General features: G+C 48.1%; 1 protein-coding gene across 1 annotated transcript; it reads right to left on the bottom strand.

Moving 5' to 3' along the window:
• Positions 1–1,397: 1,397 nt before the first annotated feature.
• Positions 1,398–14,859, bottom strand: MDC1 (mediator of DNA damage checkpoint 1). Its single transcript, XM_025418098.3, is given in 16 exon segments — positions 1,398–2,116; positions 3,388–3,498; positions 3,610–3,735; positions 3,951–4,133; positions 4,262–4,381; positions 4,460–6,466; positions 6,945–6,988; positions 7,104–7,868; positions 8,446–8,538; positions 8,704–8,769; positions 9,481–10,648; positions 10,650–10,950; positions 11,262–11,331; positions 11,419–11,799; positions 12,351–12,489; positions 14,710–14,859. Coding segments are annotated over 15 exon segments (5,739 nt in total). The 5' UTR covers positions 12,487–12,489; positions 14,710–14,859; the 3' UTR covers positions 1,398–1,948.
• Between the last annotated feature and the right edge of the window lie 1,706 nt (positions 14,860–16,565).

The raw sequence follows: 16,565 nt of genomic DNA on the forward strand, positions 1-16,565 counted from the left end.
AGTTTTACAAACTTAAGTATAATTTACTCACAGAAAAGTCACAAACTAATCACCCATCATTTTTATTAAGGTGAAATTCACGTAACAAAATTATTTTATTTTATTATTATTTTTTTAATTTTTATTTATGATAGTCACAGAGAGAGAGAGAGAGAGTCAGAGACACAGGCAGAGGGAGAAGCAGGCCCCATGCACCGGGAGCCCGATGTAGGATTCAATCCCGAGTCTTCAGGATCGCGCCCTGGGCCAGAGGCAGGCGCCAAACCGCTGCGCCACCCAGGGATCCCTAACAAAATTATTTTAAAAAGAATAGTCTAGGGATGCCTGGGTGGCTCAGCAGTTGAGCGTCTACCTCCAGCTCAGGGCATGATCCTGGGGTCCGGGATTAAGTCCCTCATCAGGTTTCCTGCAGGGAGACTGCTTTTCCCTCTGCCCGTGTCTCTGCCTTTCTCTGTGTCTCTCATGAATAAATAAATCTTTAAAAAAAAAAAAAAAAGTCTAGTGACATTTAATACATTCATAATTTGGGCAGTCACCTTATCTCTAGTTCAAATCATTTGCATCCCTCCAAAATAAATCCCTGTACCCATTAAGCAGCCATTCCCCTCTTCCCCTGCTTCTGGCAACAACCACTCTACTCTGTCTCTATGCACTTACCTATTCTAGGTATTTCTTTTTTTTTTTTTTTTTTTAAAGATTTTATTTATTTATTCATGATAGTTACACAGAGAGAGACAGAGAGGCAGAGACACAGGCAGAGGGAGAAGCAGGCTCCATGCAGGGAGCCCGACGTGGGATTCGATCCCGGGTCTCCAGGAACGTGCCCCGGGCCAAAGGCAGGCGCCAAACCGCTGCGCCACCCAGGGATCCCCTATTCTAGGTATTTCATGTAAGTGGAATCATCCAAGGTGACCTTTTGTGTTTGGGTCCTTTCACTTAGTATAATGCTTTTGAAAGTTCATCCTTAAAACACTGTAACATGAATCAGTATTTCATCTCCCTTTATGGATGAATAATATTCCACTGTATAGATATTCCACGTATTTATTCACATAAATAATGTTGATAGACATTTTTCTTTTCACCTTTTTGCTCTTGTGAAGTGTGGATATAAACATTTTTGTACAAGTATTTGTTTGAACACTCTTTAATTCTTTTGGGTGTATACCTACTAATGGAATTACTGGGTCATTTGGTAATTCTACATCTAATTTTTTTTGAGAAACTGTCAGGTTGTTTACCACAGTAGCTGATCCATTTTATATTCCTACCAGGAATGTATAATAAGGGTTATAATTTCTCCATATCATTGTAATCAACCAACTTTCTTAAAATTTAAATTTATGTTTAAAAAAAAAAACCGCACTAAAACAAAAACAAAAAACCGCACTACACCATAAGGCACAGAGTGAATATTTATTTATCAGACGTTAAACCTAAGCTAATTTTGTAAACACTGGAAAAGCAGGCCAGAAAAGTGCAGAGATTTGCTCAAAGTCAAAGCTAAAGAACGCTTCTAACACGATGGAGGAGAAAGGAAAATATTCTAGAGGATTCCATAACTCCAACCTCAAATTTACTCACTCCCAGCATCCCTTCAAGTTCCTGACACTAAAACTGTTCCACTATCTTTCAGAGGAGAGTAAGGATCCCAGTAAGAGGAAAAGAAGTGGCTTCCAAACAGGAGGTAGGATACTGTGTCTGCCCAGAACAGTAAGTACATCAGTTCTGCTAAGATATCTGAGTATGGTACCACCCAACCCTAAGTGACCACTTAAGAAATCTGTGGCTCCAGACCTCCCTATCTGTTGTTTACCCATAATATTCCAAGATAAGTCAGGTCAGGTTACCCCAATCCTCTCTAAAGCCCTAGGTTCTTTCTTCCAAATCTTACTCTAACACTTTTATTCACTGGTCTGGGAGGGAAAAGAGTATTGTAGTGACATTTTCAGGAGGATGACATTTCCAAAGTGGAGAAGATGAACGCCTCTGGCTTGGCTTCCTGCTTTAGCACTCCTGTTAGCAGGAACTCAGGTGAGAGGATGGGCAGCCCAATCCGAAAAGGAATAGAGCATCGAGGGAAGTCCTGGGAGCATGTAATCACAACTCTCTGAGGCTGGGGAAAGACAGCAAAGACAAAGTCAGGGGTGAAAAAGAATTCTAGGAATAGGTTCAGAACCCACGAATCAGTTTCAGCATCACTGAAATAGACTCCCTGATATGAAGCACTTGCCAAAAGTACTCTTGCCAGAAAAGCCAAACCTGAATTTATTCAAGCTTTTATTTTTATTTAAAATTTTTTTTTATTTTAAAGATTTTATTTATTTATTCATGAGAGACACAGAGAGAGAGGCAGAGACAAAGGCAGAGGGAGAAGCAGGCTCCATGCAAGGGAGCCCGATGTGAGACTCAATCCTCTGTCTTCAAGATCACACTCTGGGCCGAAGGCAGGTGCCAAACTGCTGAGCCACTCAGGCATCCCTATTCAAGCTTTTAAAATTAACTATAGTTTATAAGGAATGTAAAAGAACAAGATAAATGACACAGCATGGGGGCAAACAGTAAAACCCAGACGGGAACATTCTAAAAAACAGCTGACCTAGTTTCTGCAGGAAGTCAATGGAATAAAAAAAAAAAAAAAAGCCTGGGTGGGTTGGGTGGGGGGAAGATCTTCTAGAGTGAAAGAGAATAAAGAGATATGCAATTGTGGCAATACATAGACCTTGTTTAAATCCTGATTTGAACTGTAAGGAGAACTTTTTGGCCAACTGGAGAAATCTGACTAATGGAGTATGAGAAAATGACTAAGAAGCTATTGTTAATTTTGTTATGGATCAATAATTGCATTGTCATTACGTTAAAAAAAAGTACATAATTTCTTAGAAAAGGATACTTTAAGTATATAGGGGGAAATAATATGATGTATGCAGTTTCCTTTAAAATAGTTCAGCAAGGGACACCTGAGTGGCTCAGCAGTTGAGCGTCTGCCTGCAGCTGAGGGTGTGATCGCAGGATCCAAGATCAAGTCTCACATCGGGCTCCCTTGGAGGAGCCTGTTTCTCTCTCTACCTGTATCTCTGCCTCTCTGTCTCTCATGAATAAATAAATCTTAAAAAAAAAAAAAAACAACAACTAAAAAATAAATTAGTTCAGCATAGAAAAACAATACATGAAGAAAATGTAGCAAAATCTAAACTACCTTGTTAATTCTGAGTGATTGATATATGGAGGTTCATTGATAATAAAGGTTCTCTCTGTATGTTTGAAAATTTTTAAAATACAATACAAATAAATCCACTTGGAATCAACAGACTTTTCCTTCATTCCTATCCCTTTACATACTACAGGGCTCCCTTATCCCCTCAATACTTGTGTTCCCACCCATACCTTATAAGACCGGGGCATGCTGGGTAGTACAGTGCCTCCACAGCAGCTGATGATCTCTCCCATCTGAGGTGGTGGTGGCTGGACTCCTGGAGTCACATGGATCTCATAGCCCTAAGAGAAAGAAAATGGTAGAGGCCACAGATGTATGCACTGAGAGGCTATGAATAGCTGGGGAACCTCAGGAGGGAGGGTTGGAGCATGGGGCACAAGACAGCCTCCTACCTCCAGCAACCTTTGCTCCCGAGCCCGGCTCAGGGCATCTCGAAGGCTGAAGCCAAAGTTCTTCTCCTGCTCAGGATCAGTCACCACATATTCATCCGGGGGCAAAAAGCAACCAGCCTTGTGGGACTAAGGACAGTAGCAGTCAGCATCAAAGCTCAGCCCAGCTCACCACCCAGCTCTTCTACCTAGCATTTGGAGGGAGCTTACAAAATGTTTTTTGAATTAAGCTTTCTGCTTCACTCACCTCCCTTGTCTTCCTGGGCCCCTCCTTCCCCTTTCTAGGGCACCCTAAGAGTAGTTTTCTGCCATGGTACCTCTTCTGTCATCTTCTAGCCTCTCACCTGGTGGAGCCAATCCAAGGAGAGGATGGGAATCCCCCGCCCCAGAGCACACAGGAACTTGACCGTACGGCGGACTCGATCAGTCACCAAGTGGGAAGCCTCTGCCACTGAGCTGGCCAGACTCCCCCCCAGGGCCAGCACTGCCCGCTCACCACGGGCATCCACCACTCCTGTGAAGAGAACCTGCGGAGGGAGTTAGCCTGAGCTGGACACAGCAACCCATGCCATCAGCGCCTGTTTCCAAACCCGTTGGTATCCTCCCATCCTCCCACATCTGCCTCCCACCAAGCCCCATGCCCCTTCTCTCCTACTTTGGGGACTGTGGACTCTTGGTTAGGTTTGGTTCGTCTAAGACTGCGGCTTGGGATTCTCTTGGGCTCCTCCTCTGCTTGGTCTCTCTTTCTCTTGCCTGGTCCTGGAACCACTACATCCTGGGATTGAGAAAGATCTTGCTAGGAGTTTCGGAGCCTCCAAGCCCTTTCCTAGCTTCAGTCAGGCCCTGTCCTCACCTCCTCCTCCCTTGGCCTCTCCATTGGATCTTCTTCCTCCTCCTTGAGGAACACTGTCTCCTGGGTGACTTCTCCTCTTTGGTGCCGTTTTTGAGGTGGGGGTGAATCCACAGTAGCCAAAGGCCTCTTGTGGCTCTGAGAGGCCTTAGGTGGGGGCCCCAGGGTGAACTCCGATCTGCCTGCTGCCTCCAACTTGTGGATCTGGGTAGCATGAGTGGGGGCTTCAGGAAGCTGGGCAAAGGCCGGCTTGGGAATGGTCCTGAGGGACTCAACTGTTCTCACTGCTCTTTGTCTTTGGTTCCTTGAGGACCGAGATTTAGGTTCAGGGAGTGCAGAGTAGGGCTCACAGATAATGGGAGCTATAAGGGACTCATGGTTCCTAGTGGCCCTCAGCCTCCTGCTGCAATTGGCTTGAGAGATGGGCTCAGGGGGAATAGGCTGGTCTGTGGGGACAGAAGGCTGGAATTCAGGAGTGGTAAGAACTGGCACAGCACTTATTGTAGAAGACCTTAGCATCTTACCCTGACTTCCCTGAACCTTGGGGGAGAACAGTTGATCTGTAGGGGTGACAGATTCAAGATCAGGGGCTGTGGGTTCAATTGGCTGGGGCATCTTGACAAAGGACCTATGTGTCCTGCCCCGAGTGGCCCGAGATGTGGGCTCAGGAGTGACAGGCTGATCTGTGGAGATGGAAGGCTGGGGTTCAGGCACTGTGGGGGCAACTGGTTCAGGGGTCTCGATAGAGAACCTTTGTGTCCTACCCCGAGTGGCCTGAAATGCAAGTTTGGGGATGACAGGCTGGTCTGTGGGGGTACAAGCCTGGAGCTCAGGGACTGTGGAGACAACTGATGTGTTAGTCTTGCTAGAAGACTTAGGTGTCCTGCCCTGAGATATACGTTTGGGGGTGACAGGCTGGCCTTTGTGGGTGGTAGGCTGGAGCTCAGTGGCTGTGGGGACAGTTGGCTTAGGAGTCTTGAGAGAAGACCTGTGTGTCCTGCTGTGAGTGGCTCCTGATGTGGGCTCAGTGATGACAGACTGGTCTTTGGAGGTAGACGGCTGAAGTTCAGGAGCTGTGGGGACAGTTGGTTCAGGGGTCTTGACAGAGGACCTACGTGTCCTGCCCCAAGTGACCTGAGATGTGGGCTCAGGGGTGACAGGCTGGTCTCTGGGGATAGTAGGCTGGAATTCAGGAGCTGTTGGGACAATTGGCTCAGGAGTCTTGACAGAAGACCTACGTGTCCTCCTGTGAGTGCCCCCAGATGTGTGCTCAGTGATGACAGACTGGTCTTCAGAGGTGGAAGGCTGGAGTGCAGGGGCTGTGGGGACAGTTGGTTCAGGGATCTTGACAGAGGACCTACGTGTCCTGCCCCAAGTGACCTGAGATGTGGGCTCAGGGGTGACAGGCTGGTCTTTGGAAGTAGAAGGCTGGAGCGCAGGGGTTGTGGAGATGTCTACTTTGGGAGTCTTGACAGAAGACCTAAGTGCCCTGCTCTGAGTGGCTGTGGAGACAACTGGTTCAGGAGCCTTGACAGATTTACGTGTCCTGCCTTGAGATATGGGCTCAGCAGTGACAGACTGGTCTTTGGAGGTGGAAGGCTGGACTTCAGGGACAAGGAGTTCAGGGGTCTTCAGAGAGGACCTACGTGTCCTGCCCCGAGTGACCCGAGATGTGGGCTCAGGACAGAGGGGCTGGTCTGTGGGGATGGTTGAGTGAGGTTCAAGGGCTAAAGAAGAAATTGCAGAGAGTGTCTTCCTGGAGGACCCTCGGAGCCTGACTTTGGATTTTGGGTACAGAGGCTCCATCTCTGAGGATAAAGGAGTCCCTGGAACTTCCTGATTCCCATTTTGCCTGGTCCTGGGAATGGGCTCTAAAGAAGATGGAGAGGAAGAAAGGAAGGGCTGAGACACAGGATGTTTTTGACTCTGAGAGAGGAGGGGGTTGTGGTGTGGGGTTGAAGCTTCAGGCACTGCAGCAGGCAGATGAGCATCTGCGGATTCCTGATCACCCTGAGGAGAAATAGAAGTAAGTGAGGGAGGAAGAGGCAGAGAGAAGAGAGACAGTACTTGGATACTATTCTTGATACTTGTTTATTGTTAGAGTGTGTTCCTGGCACTTCACTTGTCTGTGACCTCCCTTCATGAGACTTGGAACTTCCTAGGGAGGAAGCAGTCCTCATTCCCACAGACCTATCCTCATGCCAGTATAGTGTTCCCCAGAGATGGATGATGGTAATAAAAGGATGGCTGGAAAAAGATGGGAAAGACATGAAAAAAAAAAAAAAAGGACATTCTAAGTCAGGCAGAGGGAGACAGACCTTGGGAAACAGATACAGAAAATGATAGGTGTGAAGGGAAAGGTACAGAGCCAACTAAGGAGTGGTGACAATGGAAGACAATTGGGAAGATGGAGAAAGGAAGAGATTAAAGCAAGGTCAGGGGAAGGGGCAACAATGAAATAGAGGGAGGTAGAAAAAGCAGTTCTCACCACAGAGGCCTTCTCAGCAGGTGGCGCCTTGCAAGTCAGGTGGCCTAGACAGAAAGTGAAAAAAAGTGTATGTAGCTGGGGTCTAAGCACTCAGCCACTTAGGGGTTGTTTAGCACAAGTGCTGTGTACCACCTTAGGTTCCCCTCTGCCTTCACTTACCTCTCTCCTGCCTGCTGGGGCTCATCGGGGCTCCACCTGACTGGCTCCCAGAAGCTTCTGGGACTGAAGCAAGTCCCTGCTGGGCCCCCATCCCTGCACTAGGCTCTGGTGTTAGACTGGAGGCCTGCCCTTCCTGGTCTTGGCTCCCTTTCTCTATCTCCCCTCTCTGTGGGCCTCTCTCCAGTTTTACTTCTGGTACCTTCATGCCTAATCCACTTGGCTCACCCTCTCTCTCTACTACTGGTTTCTCTGCTTCTCTTTCAAATATTTCTCTTGCAATAGACTGCTTTTCTGTCTCTTTCTCTTGTGCCTCCCTGGGTATCTCAATTTCTATGTTTAAACTCTCCATGTTCCTTTCAGTACTTGCACTTTTCACCTTTTGGTCAGACTCTTGTCCCTGATTATCTCTAGCTAACACCCGTATCCCTCTAGTTAACTCTTCTCCTAACACATCTTCTCTCTCTCCTGCTGGCAGCTTCTTGGTTTCCCTGTCCAATGGGCCTCTCTCAGGGGCCACCTCCTCTGGTGCTTCTCTTGGTGTACCCATGTCTTTCTCCACAGTCTGCATCCCTCTGCCTTGAATCCCCAGTGGCTCTGCATGAACTGGGCTCTCTGGATGTTGGGCTTGTGGTGCTGTCCTAGGTGTAGAGGGGCAAGATCCATGGGCATCAATGTGGGCAGCAATGGGCTGGGGCTCAGAGGCCTCAGACTCTCTTGGACAGAATGGCTGTGTTGCCAAGACTTCCCACGGCTCATCCAGGGCACCTGGAAGTAGAGTCAGGGAGAGAGAGACAGAGAGAGACAGAGAGACAGAGAGATAGAGACAGAGAGACACACACACAGAGAGAGAGAGATGCAGATTGGGAAAGTAATAAATAGGATGAGAAAAGATTAAGATAAATTCATGAATAATAGGGATGCCTGGGTGGTTCAGTAGGTTAAGTGCCTGCCTTCGGCTCAGGTCATGATCTTGGGTCCTGGGATTGAGCCCCACGTGGGGCTCCCTGCTCAGCAGGGAGTCTGTTTCTCCCTCTCCCTCCACCCCTTCCCCAAATCGTGCAGGTGTGCTCTCTTTCTCTCCCTCAAATAAAGCAATAAAATTTTTAAAATAAAAAATTCATGAATAATAAACCTAATAATCATAATCATAAGCTGGTCATTAAAGGAAAGTTGGGAAGAGGACCAAAAATATAAGATGCATACAGAAGTTCTCATAGCAGCCTCTTTAAAAATGATGGAGATGGAGAAACGTCAGTAAAAAGTCAAAGAATATGAAAGAAACATGTAAAGAGAAAAAGCAATGATGCCAAGTTAGGAGCATGAAGGATAGAGTTTCTTATACCTGAGGCCTGGAAGCTGTAATAGGAAGGGCCAGACTCTTGGGGTAGAGTAGCCAGGAAGGCCTGAGTGGCTTCATCCTCCATGCTCTGGACTGCTGCAGAAGAAAAGCTGGCTCACGCCTAGCTCTTCCACAGAACTCTGGGGACCCATTCTTGGCCTCCTGCCCCACCTACACCAGCTTTCACAACCTTCAAGGACCACCAGTCTGGGCTCCCAGCTCCCACTTGCACCAACATCCATACAACACAGATGCCCTCACCTTCTGGGCTCTGATTCTCTCTCTCCACAAAGCACTGGGTAGCCTGTAGGTCCAGGTCTTCAGAATCTGATGGGGGAGCAATATAAGATAGATAAGTCATATCTCATGCTTAACTCCTTACTCTTTCTCTACCATTTTCTCCCCAACCCCAAGCCCTCTACAATGGACTGAATGTTTGTATCCCACCCAAAATTCATATGTTGAAACCTAATCCCCAATGTGATTTTATTAGGAGGTAAGGTCTTTGGGAGATGATTAGGTCATGAGGGTAGAACCCACTGAATGGGATTGGTACCCTTATAAAAGAGACCCCACAATTAACTTGTGCCCTTCTACCATATGAGGACACAGTGAGACAACAGCTGCCTATGAACAAGGAAGTAGGTCTTCATCAGAACACAATCATACCAGAACTTTGTTGTTTTTTTTTAAGATTTTATTTATTCATAGAGACACAGACTGAGAGAGAGAGAGAGGCAGAGACACAGGCAGAGGGAGAAGCAGGCTCCATGCAGGGAGCCCGACGTGGGACTCGATCCCAGGTCTCCAGCAGGATCACACCCCGGGCTGCAGGGGGCGCTAAACCGCTGTGCCACTGGGGCTGCCCCATACCAGAACTTTGATCTTAGACTTCTAAGCCTTCACAACTATGAGAAAGAATTTCTATTGTTTATAAACCACCCAGCCTATGGTATTCTGTTACAGTACCCCAAGTGGACTAAGATATTCTATAAGCGTTCTTTCTTTTCGGGGTCAAGGAAGAAGGCCAGCACTTACCACCATGGTTGTCTCCACAGTTCTTGGTCCTGTCCACATGTGGTTCTCTCTTCCTTTCTGTGGGGGTCTGGGCTCCCTCTTTCTGTGGTTGGATGGTTTCTCCTGAAGTGCCTGTGTCCACCACCAGATCTATAAGGTTCTCCTTTGAGACAGGGAGAAGATCTTGCTCCACCTGTGATACAAGTGAAACCCCCTGGGCCCTCGCCTCAAGAACTCTCTCCTGCTCAAGAACTGGTGCAGCCGATTCTGTCCCAGCATCTCCTTCTGCTAGAAGCTGGTGCTTTCCAGTATCTGCCACCAGTGAGGCTGCTAAGGATGTGTCCTCCTCCACATCTGTCCCACAGTCCTCAGATAGAGGAGGCTGGGGTTCCCCTAGGTGCATCACAGGCAGCTTTGCTTGGCCCCCTTCTACTTCCACATATGTTTGATCTGTCCATACCACAGGCACCTGATGCTTCTCCACAAGTATAATAGCTGGTCCTGGTAGGACTTTCTCTTCCACTTGTGTGATGTCTATGGTGGCAGAGGCTTGATTTCTCTCCAGGTGGACCTCAAGTAAGCTCTTATCTTCATCTACCTCTAGATCACTGTCTTGGAGAGGAAACTGCCTCTTTTCTGAGCATGCCTTGTCTGTATGACACTTGGGCACAGTTCTTCTGTTTTCCATTGGGAGACCCTCCTCCTCCATGTCTGTCTTACTATCTCTCCCAGCAGAGGTTTGGCTTGGCTCCAGAAGGGCCACAGGTTGGGCCCTGTCCTCTTCCACATCTGTACCTCTGTTCCATGTATCAGATCCGCTCTCTTTCAGACGTGCCAAAGTGAGTGCTGCTAAGACTTCTTCCTCATCATCTGTATTGCTGTCAATCACCATGGAAATTTGGTTTCTCTCCAGAGGGACTGCCAGTTGGATCTCACTTTCCTCCACATCTGTATCATTACCAGCTGGGATCTCCTGTAGATGTACCAAAGCAGGTTCCTGAAGACTCTTTGTACTAACTCTGTGGAAGATTTGCCTCTTCTTCATAGGAACTACAGCTGGTGTTGCAGGGATCCGTTCTTCTTCCACATCAGTATCACTGTCTATGAAATCAGAAGGTTGGGCCCTTTCTAAATGGACTTCAGCAGGCCTTACTGGAGGCCTGCTCTCATCCACATCTGTGTCACTGTCCTTCCCCAGCACTTTGGTTTCTCTCCAGAATCCCCCCAAGTGAGACCACCCCATTCCTTGCATCCCTCTCAACTTTTGTGTTATTGTTCCTCTCCTTCACTGAACACTGATCCTTTCCAAGCTGGGTTGCAGGTGTCATAGCTTTCAGCTGTTCTGTTTCTGCAGTGGAGCCTCTTCTGGCAGATAAGGAGGCCTCTCCCGCTGCTGAATGCTGACTTTCTTCCTCATCTGTGTCACTGTCCAGGTTGAAGGCAAAAGGTGGCCCAGGGCCATCTGGGGCAGGAGAAGGCCCCTCTTCATCACTGTAAAAGGGAACAGAAGAGAAAGGGTTGATAGCATCTGTTTCCCAAGAAGAAATACTCCACTCAACTATGAGCACCTTAAGGGCAGACACAAGGCAGTAGCTGTTTGTTTGTTTGTTTCTTTCTTTTCTCTCCAGCAATTAGTTCTCACTTGGCACATCAGAGATGCTCAATAAAAGTTCAGCTGAGCAAAAGAGTATGTGCAATTCCCCAGCCCCACTTTCATAACAATCATCTCTTGCAGATAGATTCTACAGTCCCTGGTTCCTCCTCCTTTTAAAGATGTAAGTGTCTGGCCCTTTGGCACTTACCTCTCTGGAACTACTGCTGCCAAAGGGGAGGTCCTTGGTTCTTTCACCACACACCTTTCAGAAGGAGAATCTAAGAGTAAAAAGGAATTAAGTTAGTTGACTGTTCTATACTCACCATCCCCATCTTCTCACCCACCCTCCCAATATACAAACATACCTACTTCCTCCTCCGAGTCCTCAGCCAACAGGAGCCCCTGGGGTTGAGTTCCTCCCTGTACCCTGGGTGTCTCTTCTACAGTTAGAGGACCCCGGGAAACAAAGGGCAGGGGGACATTCAGGCGATGGTACTGGCAGGGCAAGTCAGCAAAGAGAATCAACTCCTGGTCCCTCAGCCGATGACTCACCCCTGGGCTTAGGACCTTAGGAGGCCTTAGGACTTGAGTACCATTGAGGCTGCCACAATCTTGGAGGACAGGTGCCTTGTCCCAGGCCAAGATTTCAATGACTGCATGTTGTTTGGAGATGGATGAAAAGGGCAGGGTCACAGAGCAATCAGGCATTCGGCCTACCATATTCTTCCCAAGATACAGGGGAAAATCTAAGAATTAGAGAGATAGATAGGTTAAGGCCTGAGTCTTGGCCTGCTATCGGGAAAATATTCCTGTTAAGTAAGTACCCCACTACTAACTCAAAGTCCCCACACACATAAGAAAAATAAAAGACGGTAGGACATATAAGTATTGAAGAATATAAGCAATACATTATTCATTGTCAATACCCCATCCATCCACACTGGATTTTTTCTACTGCAGTAAAATATACATAAAATTTACCATTTAACCATTTTTAAGTGTACAGTTTAGTAGCATTAAGTACAGTCACATTGTTGTGCAACCATCACCACCATTCATTTCCAGACCATGCTGGATTTCCATCTGAATCTCTTCTTCTTCTCCTACCAAAGTAAAATTGAGCCCATTGAGTCCAGGGTACTTGCCAGGAGCAATCAACTCAATCAGCCCCTCCTCTGCATTCCCAGTGAAAAACTCAGATCTCCTCGAAACATATAAAAGATGCTTACAACCGTCCAACTACCTCCCCATAAAAATAAGAGGCCTATACCAGTACTTTATCATCCAAGAAACTGACCTTTTTCTGGTCCATGGGCACTACTGAAGATATGCAACCGCCCTACAGGCTCTAAGCCACGCCCCAAGGCTTCACTGGGTCTCTCTGTCTCCTCCTCTTCTTCAATCTCCCAGTTGATAGCCTGGGTGTCCTCCATGACCTGGGAAGTAAACACATTATCATCTCAGGTCCTCGGGCAGTCTCAGAGAGGAGGCTGATAACTGGAGATAACCCTGGAGAGTTATAGGAGATTGACATGTCTCCTATCTTTTTTTTAAGATTTTATTTATTGGGACACCTGGATGGCTCAGTGGTTGGGTGCCTGCCTTCGGCCCAGGTGGTGATTCTGGGGTCCCAGGATCCCATCCCACATCGGGCTCCCTGCAGGCAGCCTGCTTCTCCTTCTGCCTCTCTCTGTGTCTCTCATGAATAAATAAATAAAATCCCAAAATAAAATGTGGGACTCCATCCCGGGACCCCAGGATCACGACCTGGGTGGAAGGCAGGGGCTCAACTGCTTAGCCACCCAGGTGTCCCGACATGTCTCCTTCTGACAACCAACCTGTTATTATCCTTCTGAACTATTTAAAAAACATTTGTGTCTATAATAATAAATAAATATTACGGGGGTGGGAATAAACAGTATGAGATCCCAAGTACACATACTACAAATGCATGTGCTTATGTATAAAGAGACAAACATTCTGAGAAAAAACAATGCTTAGCCTTATGGTATATGATATACTGATAGTTTTCATTTTTTTTTTTTTCCCATCCACTATTGTTTAAATGCTGATCTGCAACCTGCTAAATTGATTTCACCATCCACTTACTGGTTTGGAACCCACAGCCTGAAAAAAATATTTTAGAGAGAGCTAAACTTTGCCAAGCATCAACTATGTGCTCAGCATTGTGTTATGTGTTAGGCACCATGGACATATGAGGCAGGCATTTAAAAAAGTAAGGCTAAGGGACACCTGGGTAGCTCAGCAATTGCGCGTCTGCCTTCAGCTCAGGGCATGATCCCAGTTCAGGGATCAAGTCCCACGTCGGTCTCCTTGAATGCAGCCTACTTCTCCCTCTGCCTATGTCTCTGCCTCTCTCTGTCTCTCATGAATAAATGAATAAAACCTCAAAAATTAAGGCTAAAACATTAAATGACTTGCTTAGGGTAACATAGCAGGTAGGTGGAAAGGATAGGAACAAATGTGCTTCTGGAGGCAAACCGCATGCTTTTTATACTTTAGCAGAACATCTCAATGTGATCAACTAACTGCCGAGAATCCTAACAACCGAGGTACATAGAGGCTTGTTCTGTATGAAGCATTACTCTAGTTTATACTGACACTCACTTAATCCTCATAAAAATGTTTTAAACTATTATTATTACTCTATCAGACTAAGCAACTGCAACATAGGCGGGTTAAGGAACTTGCCCAAGGTAAACAAGGTATTTTCTGTCCTCTGTTTAATACTTCATGGCTTTCCATGCCCACAGGATGAAATAAAATCTCAACTCTTTAGCAAGATCCTCCATGATCTGCACCTCAGGGCCTGCTTCCCTCTGCCAAAGCCTATGGTTCAGCCACATGGACCTGCTCTCCCCAAACTGAACACACTGCTCCTGTGGTTCCCCATACCTGCATGCCTTGGTCAGTTCCTTGGCCCTTAGCTCCTAGTTTTCTGGTCCAACTCCTACCCATGATTTATGGTTCAGTCCAAATGTCGCCTCCTCAGTAAGGCCTTTCCTGGAGGCGTCCTTGCTTTCTGTTCTTGGTGTCCCCACATGCCCCCCGTGGTCGGAGAACTTTTATTTCCCCTAACACTTCTCACCATATTGCAACCATTACTTTCCATTTCTGCCTTCGCAAACTGTGTCTCTTCCCCTAGGTCACATCATATTCATTCAAGAATACCTACTGAGCACCTGGAACTGTTCAAGGAGCTCGGAATACAGTCACAAAACAAACAAAATTAACCCCACCGTCCTGCGAAAGGACAAATGAAAGGTGATGAAAACTCAAAACGGTGAGGGTGGAATTCCCTTAGAGGCTAACTGCTGACAGGGAAAGCAGGCGTCGTCCCCGGGGAGAGCTGACTCCGTCCCGCAGGCAGGAACTCAACGGGAGCCCAGGCCCCGCGGCTCCATCCGGGGCGCCACCATCTTTCATCTCCACCCCAGGGGCTTCCCGCCGGGCCCCACGTCTCCCCATCTTCATACCTAACCTCGGGGCGGGGCGTCAAGTAAGGCTGAATACTACAATCCGAGAAACCAACCGGCAAGTGCCGTCCGCCCCGGCGCGGCAGGGCACGCCCCTCCCGCCCTACGGGAGGATCAAGATGGCTCCCGCGAGCGGTGGGCGCGGCCCCCAGAACTCACCCACTGCGAGTCCCCGCGCGCCGCCAGTAACGGCCGCGACCCGGCGCGCGGGAGCTCGCGCCGAGAGGGCGCCGGCCCTTTGATTGGCTTCTGCTGCTGTCTCTCACGACCGACGACTGAGGAAGCGCCCAACCGGGGGGCGCCGCCAAGGTCCCGCCCCGCCCCGCCCCGCCCGCCCCGCCCCCTCAGCAGCTCAAAGGGGCAGGTCTTCCTGGGCGCCTGAAATCGGTTAAGTGAGGCGGTCACCCGAGGCTGCCGTGCGCGCACTGAATGGCGCGCCGCGATTGGGCAGCTCCAAGGCACAGCGCGGCACCGCCGCACCACGCACCGCCCACTTCCCGCGCAGATTTCCGAACCGCGACCACAGAGTCTGGCTCCCGTCGGTGGATAGAGGGGCCGGCCACAGTCGTCGCCGAGGCGTCGGCCGCGGCCAGAGAGCCTTCCTCGGTCCTCCCAGACATGGAGTCCGCTGACTCAGGAGAAATGGAAATGAGCTGCGGGTTGCAGTCGTGGCCGGAGGCTGCAGGTTGGAGAACTGCCCGTAGGCGTGCCGCTTGAAGAGTCTCCATCACAGTGGGAATTCATTTCCTTTTGAATTGGCTTTTTTAGGGCAAGTCATGTCCTTCCCTTTCTGACACTACGTCCTGATGGACCTGTGGAGGTCATTTTCCTAAGGATCCCTAGGCAAAGACGGAGAACTGTTTGTTAACTGTCTTAAAGGTTGACCGAGGTCTTTCAAGAGGTGGAGGACGGATGCTAAAACCATCAGTTTCATGATCTCACACTAAGAGAGGAGAACAGTGACAATACTATTAACGTGTGTACTTGAGGAAGTCCTTTGCGTTCATTATCTGTCCTCCAACCACAACAATCAAATAGATTTCAGGGAGGGAATTGAAGTCTGCGAAGTTAAGAGACCTGCCGACGTTCCTACAGCTAATGGAAGGGAAGGACAACTTGAGACAAGTCCTCTGATTCTAGATTCTGAACTTTCCCCACTAGCACAAAATGACCGCTTTCATTAGGATCATGCCCTGAAACATAGAACATTCTCTTTTAAGTGGGTAGAGAAGGTCTTGCACAACTTGCTGTTTATTTTTTGTTTAGGTGAGAAGAAATGTGTTGACTGGACTGTGAGTGAACAATGATGACCTTGATAGCACAAGTCCTATGTCCTATTACAATGTGGTAACACCCTCCATTGTTTACACATTTCCCATCAAATTGCAGAGACTGAAGACAGGGGAACTAATTTTTACTCACTTTGTATCCCTAGCTTCTGGCTTGGTGGACACTTAGTATCTATCAAACGAACCCTTAAGGAGCATGCCCCTCTGACTTGAGCGCATCCAATTTTCTCCCATCAGACCCCCTCTTTTGTTTCAATCCTGAGGCTTTTGAGAGATTGCAATGGCCAGCTGCCTAGTCAGTGAATTCAGCAAACTGAAAAACACTTCCACCAAAATGTCTGGAGAGGCATCCTGGAAGACACTGAAATTCAGGCACCTCACCTCATAATTCTCTAGACAAAAGCAGTGTCTTCAATGCTGCCCTAAGAGTCCCCCCCCCCTTTTTTAAGAATTTATTTATTCATGAGAGACCCAGGCAGAGAGAGAGAGGCAGAGACACAGGCAGAGGGAGAAGCAGGCTCCATGTAGGGAGCCCGATGTGGGACTCGACTCCGTGTCTCCAGGATCACGCCCTGCGAAGGCGCGCTAAACCGCTGAGCCACCAGGGCTGCCCTAAGAACCCCTTTTGATGGGGGAACAGAGGACTGGCTGAGGACAAAGCACAAGCCCAGGGCAGCACATTGACAAGCCCTTGAAACAGGCAGAGGGACCTTCCTCTACGGACTC

This window comes from Canis lupus, chromosome 12 (genome assembly GCF_003254725.2).
Source record: "Canis lupus dingo isolate Sandy chromosome 12, ASM325472v2, whole genome shotgun sequence".
Taxonomy (NCBI): domain Eukaryota; kingdom Metazoa; phylum Chordata; class Mammalia; order Carnivora; family Canidae; genus Canis; species Canis lupus.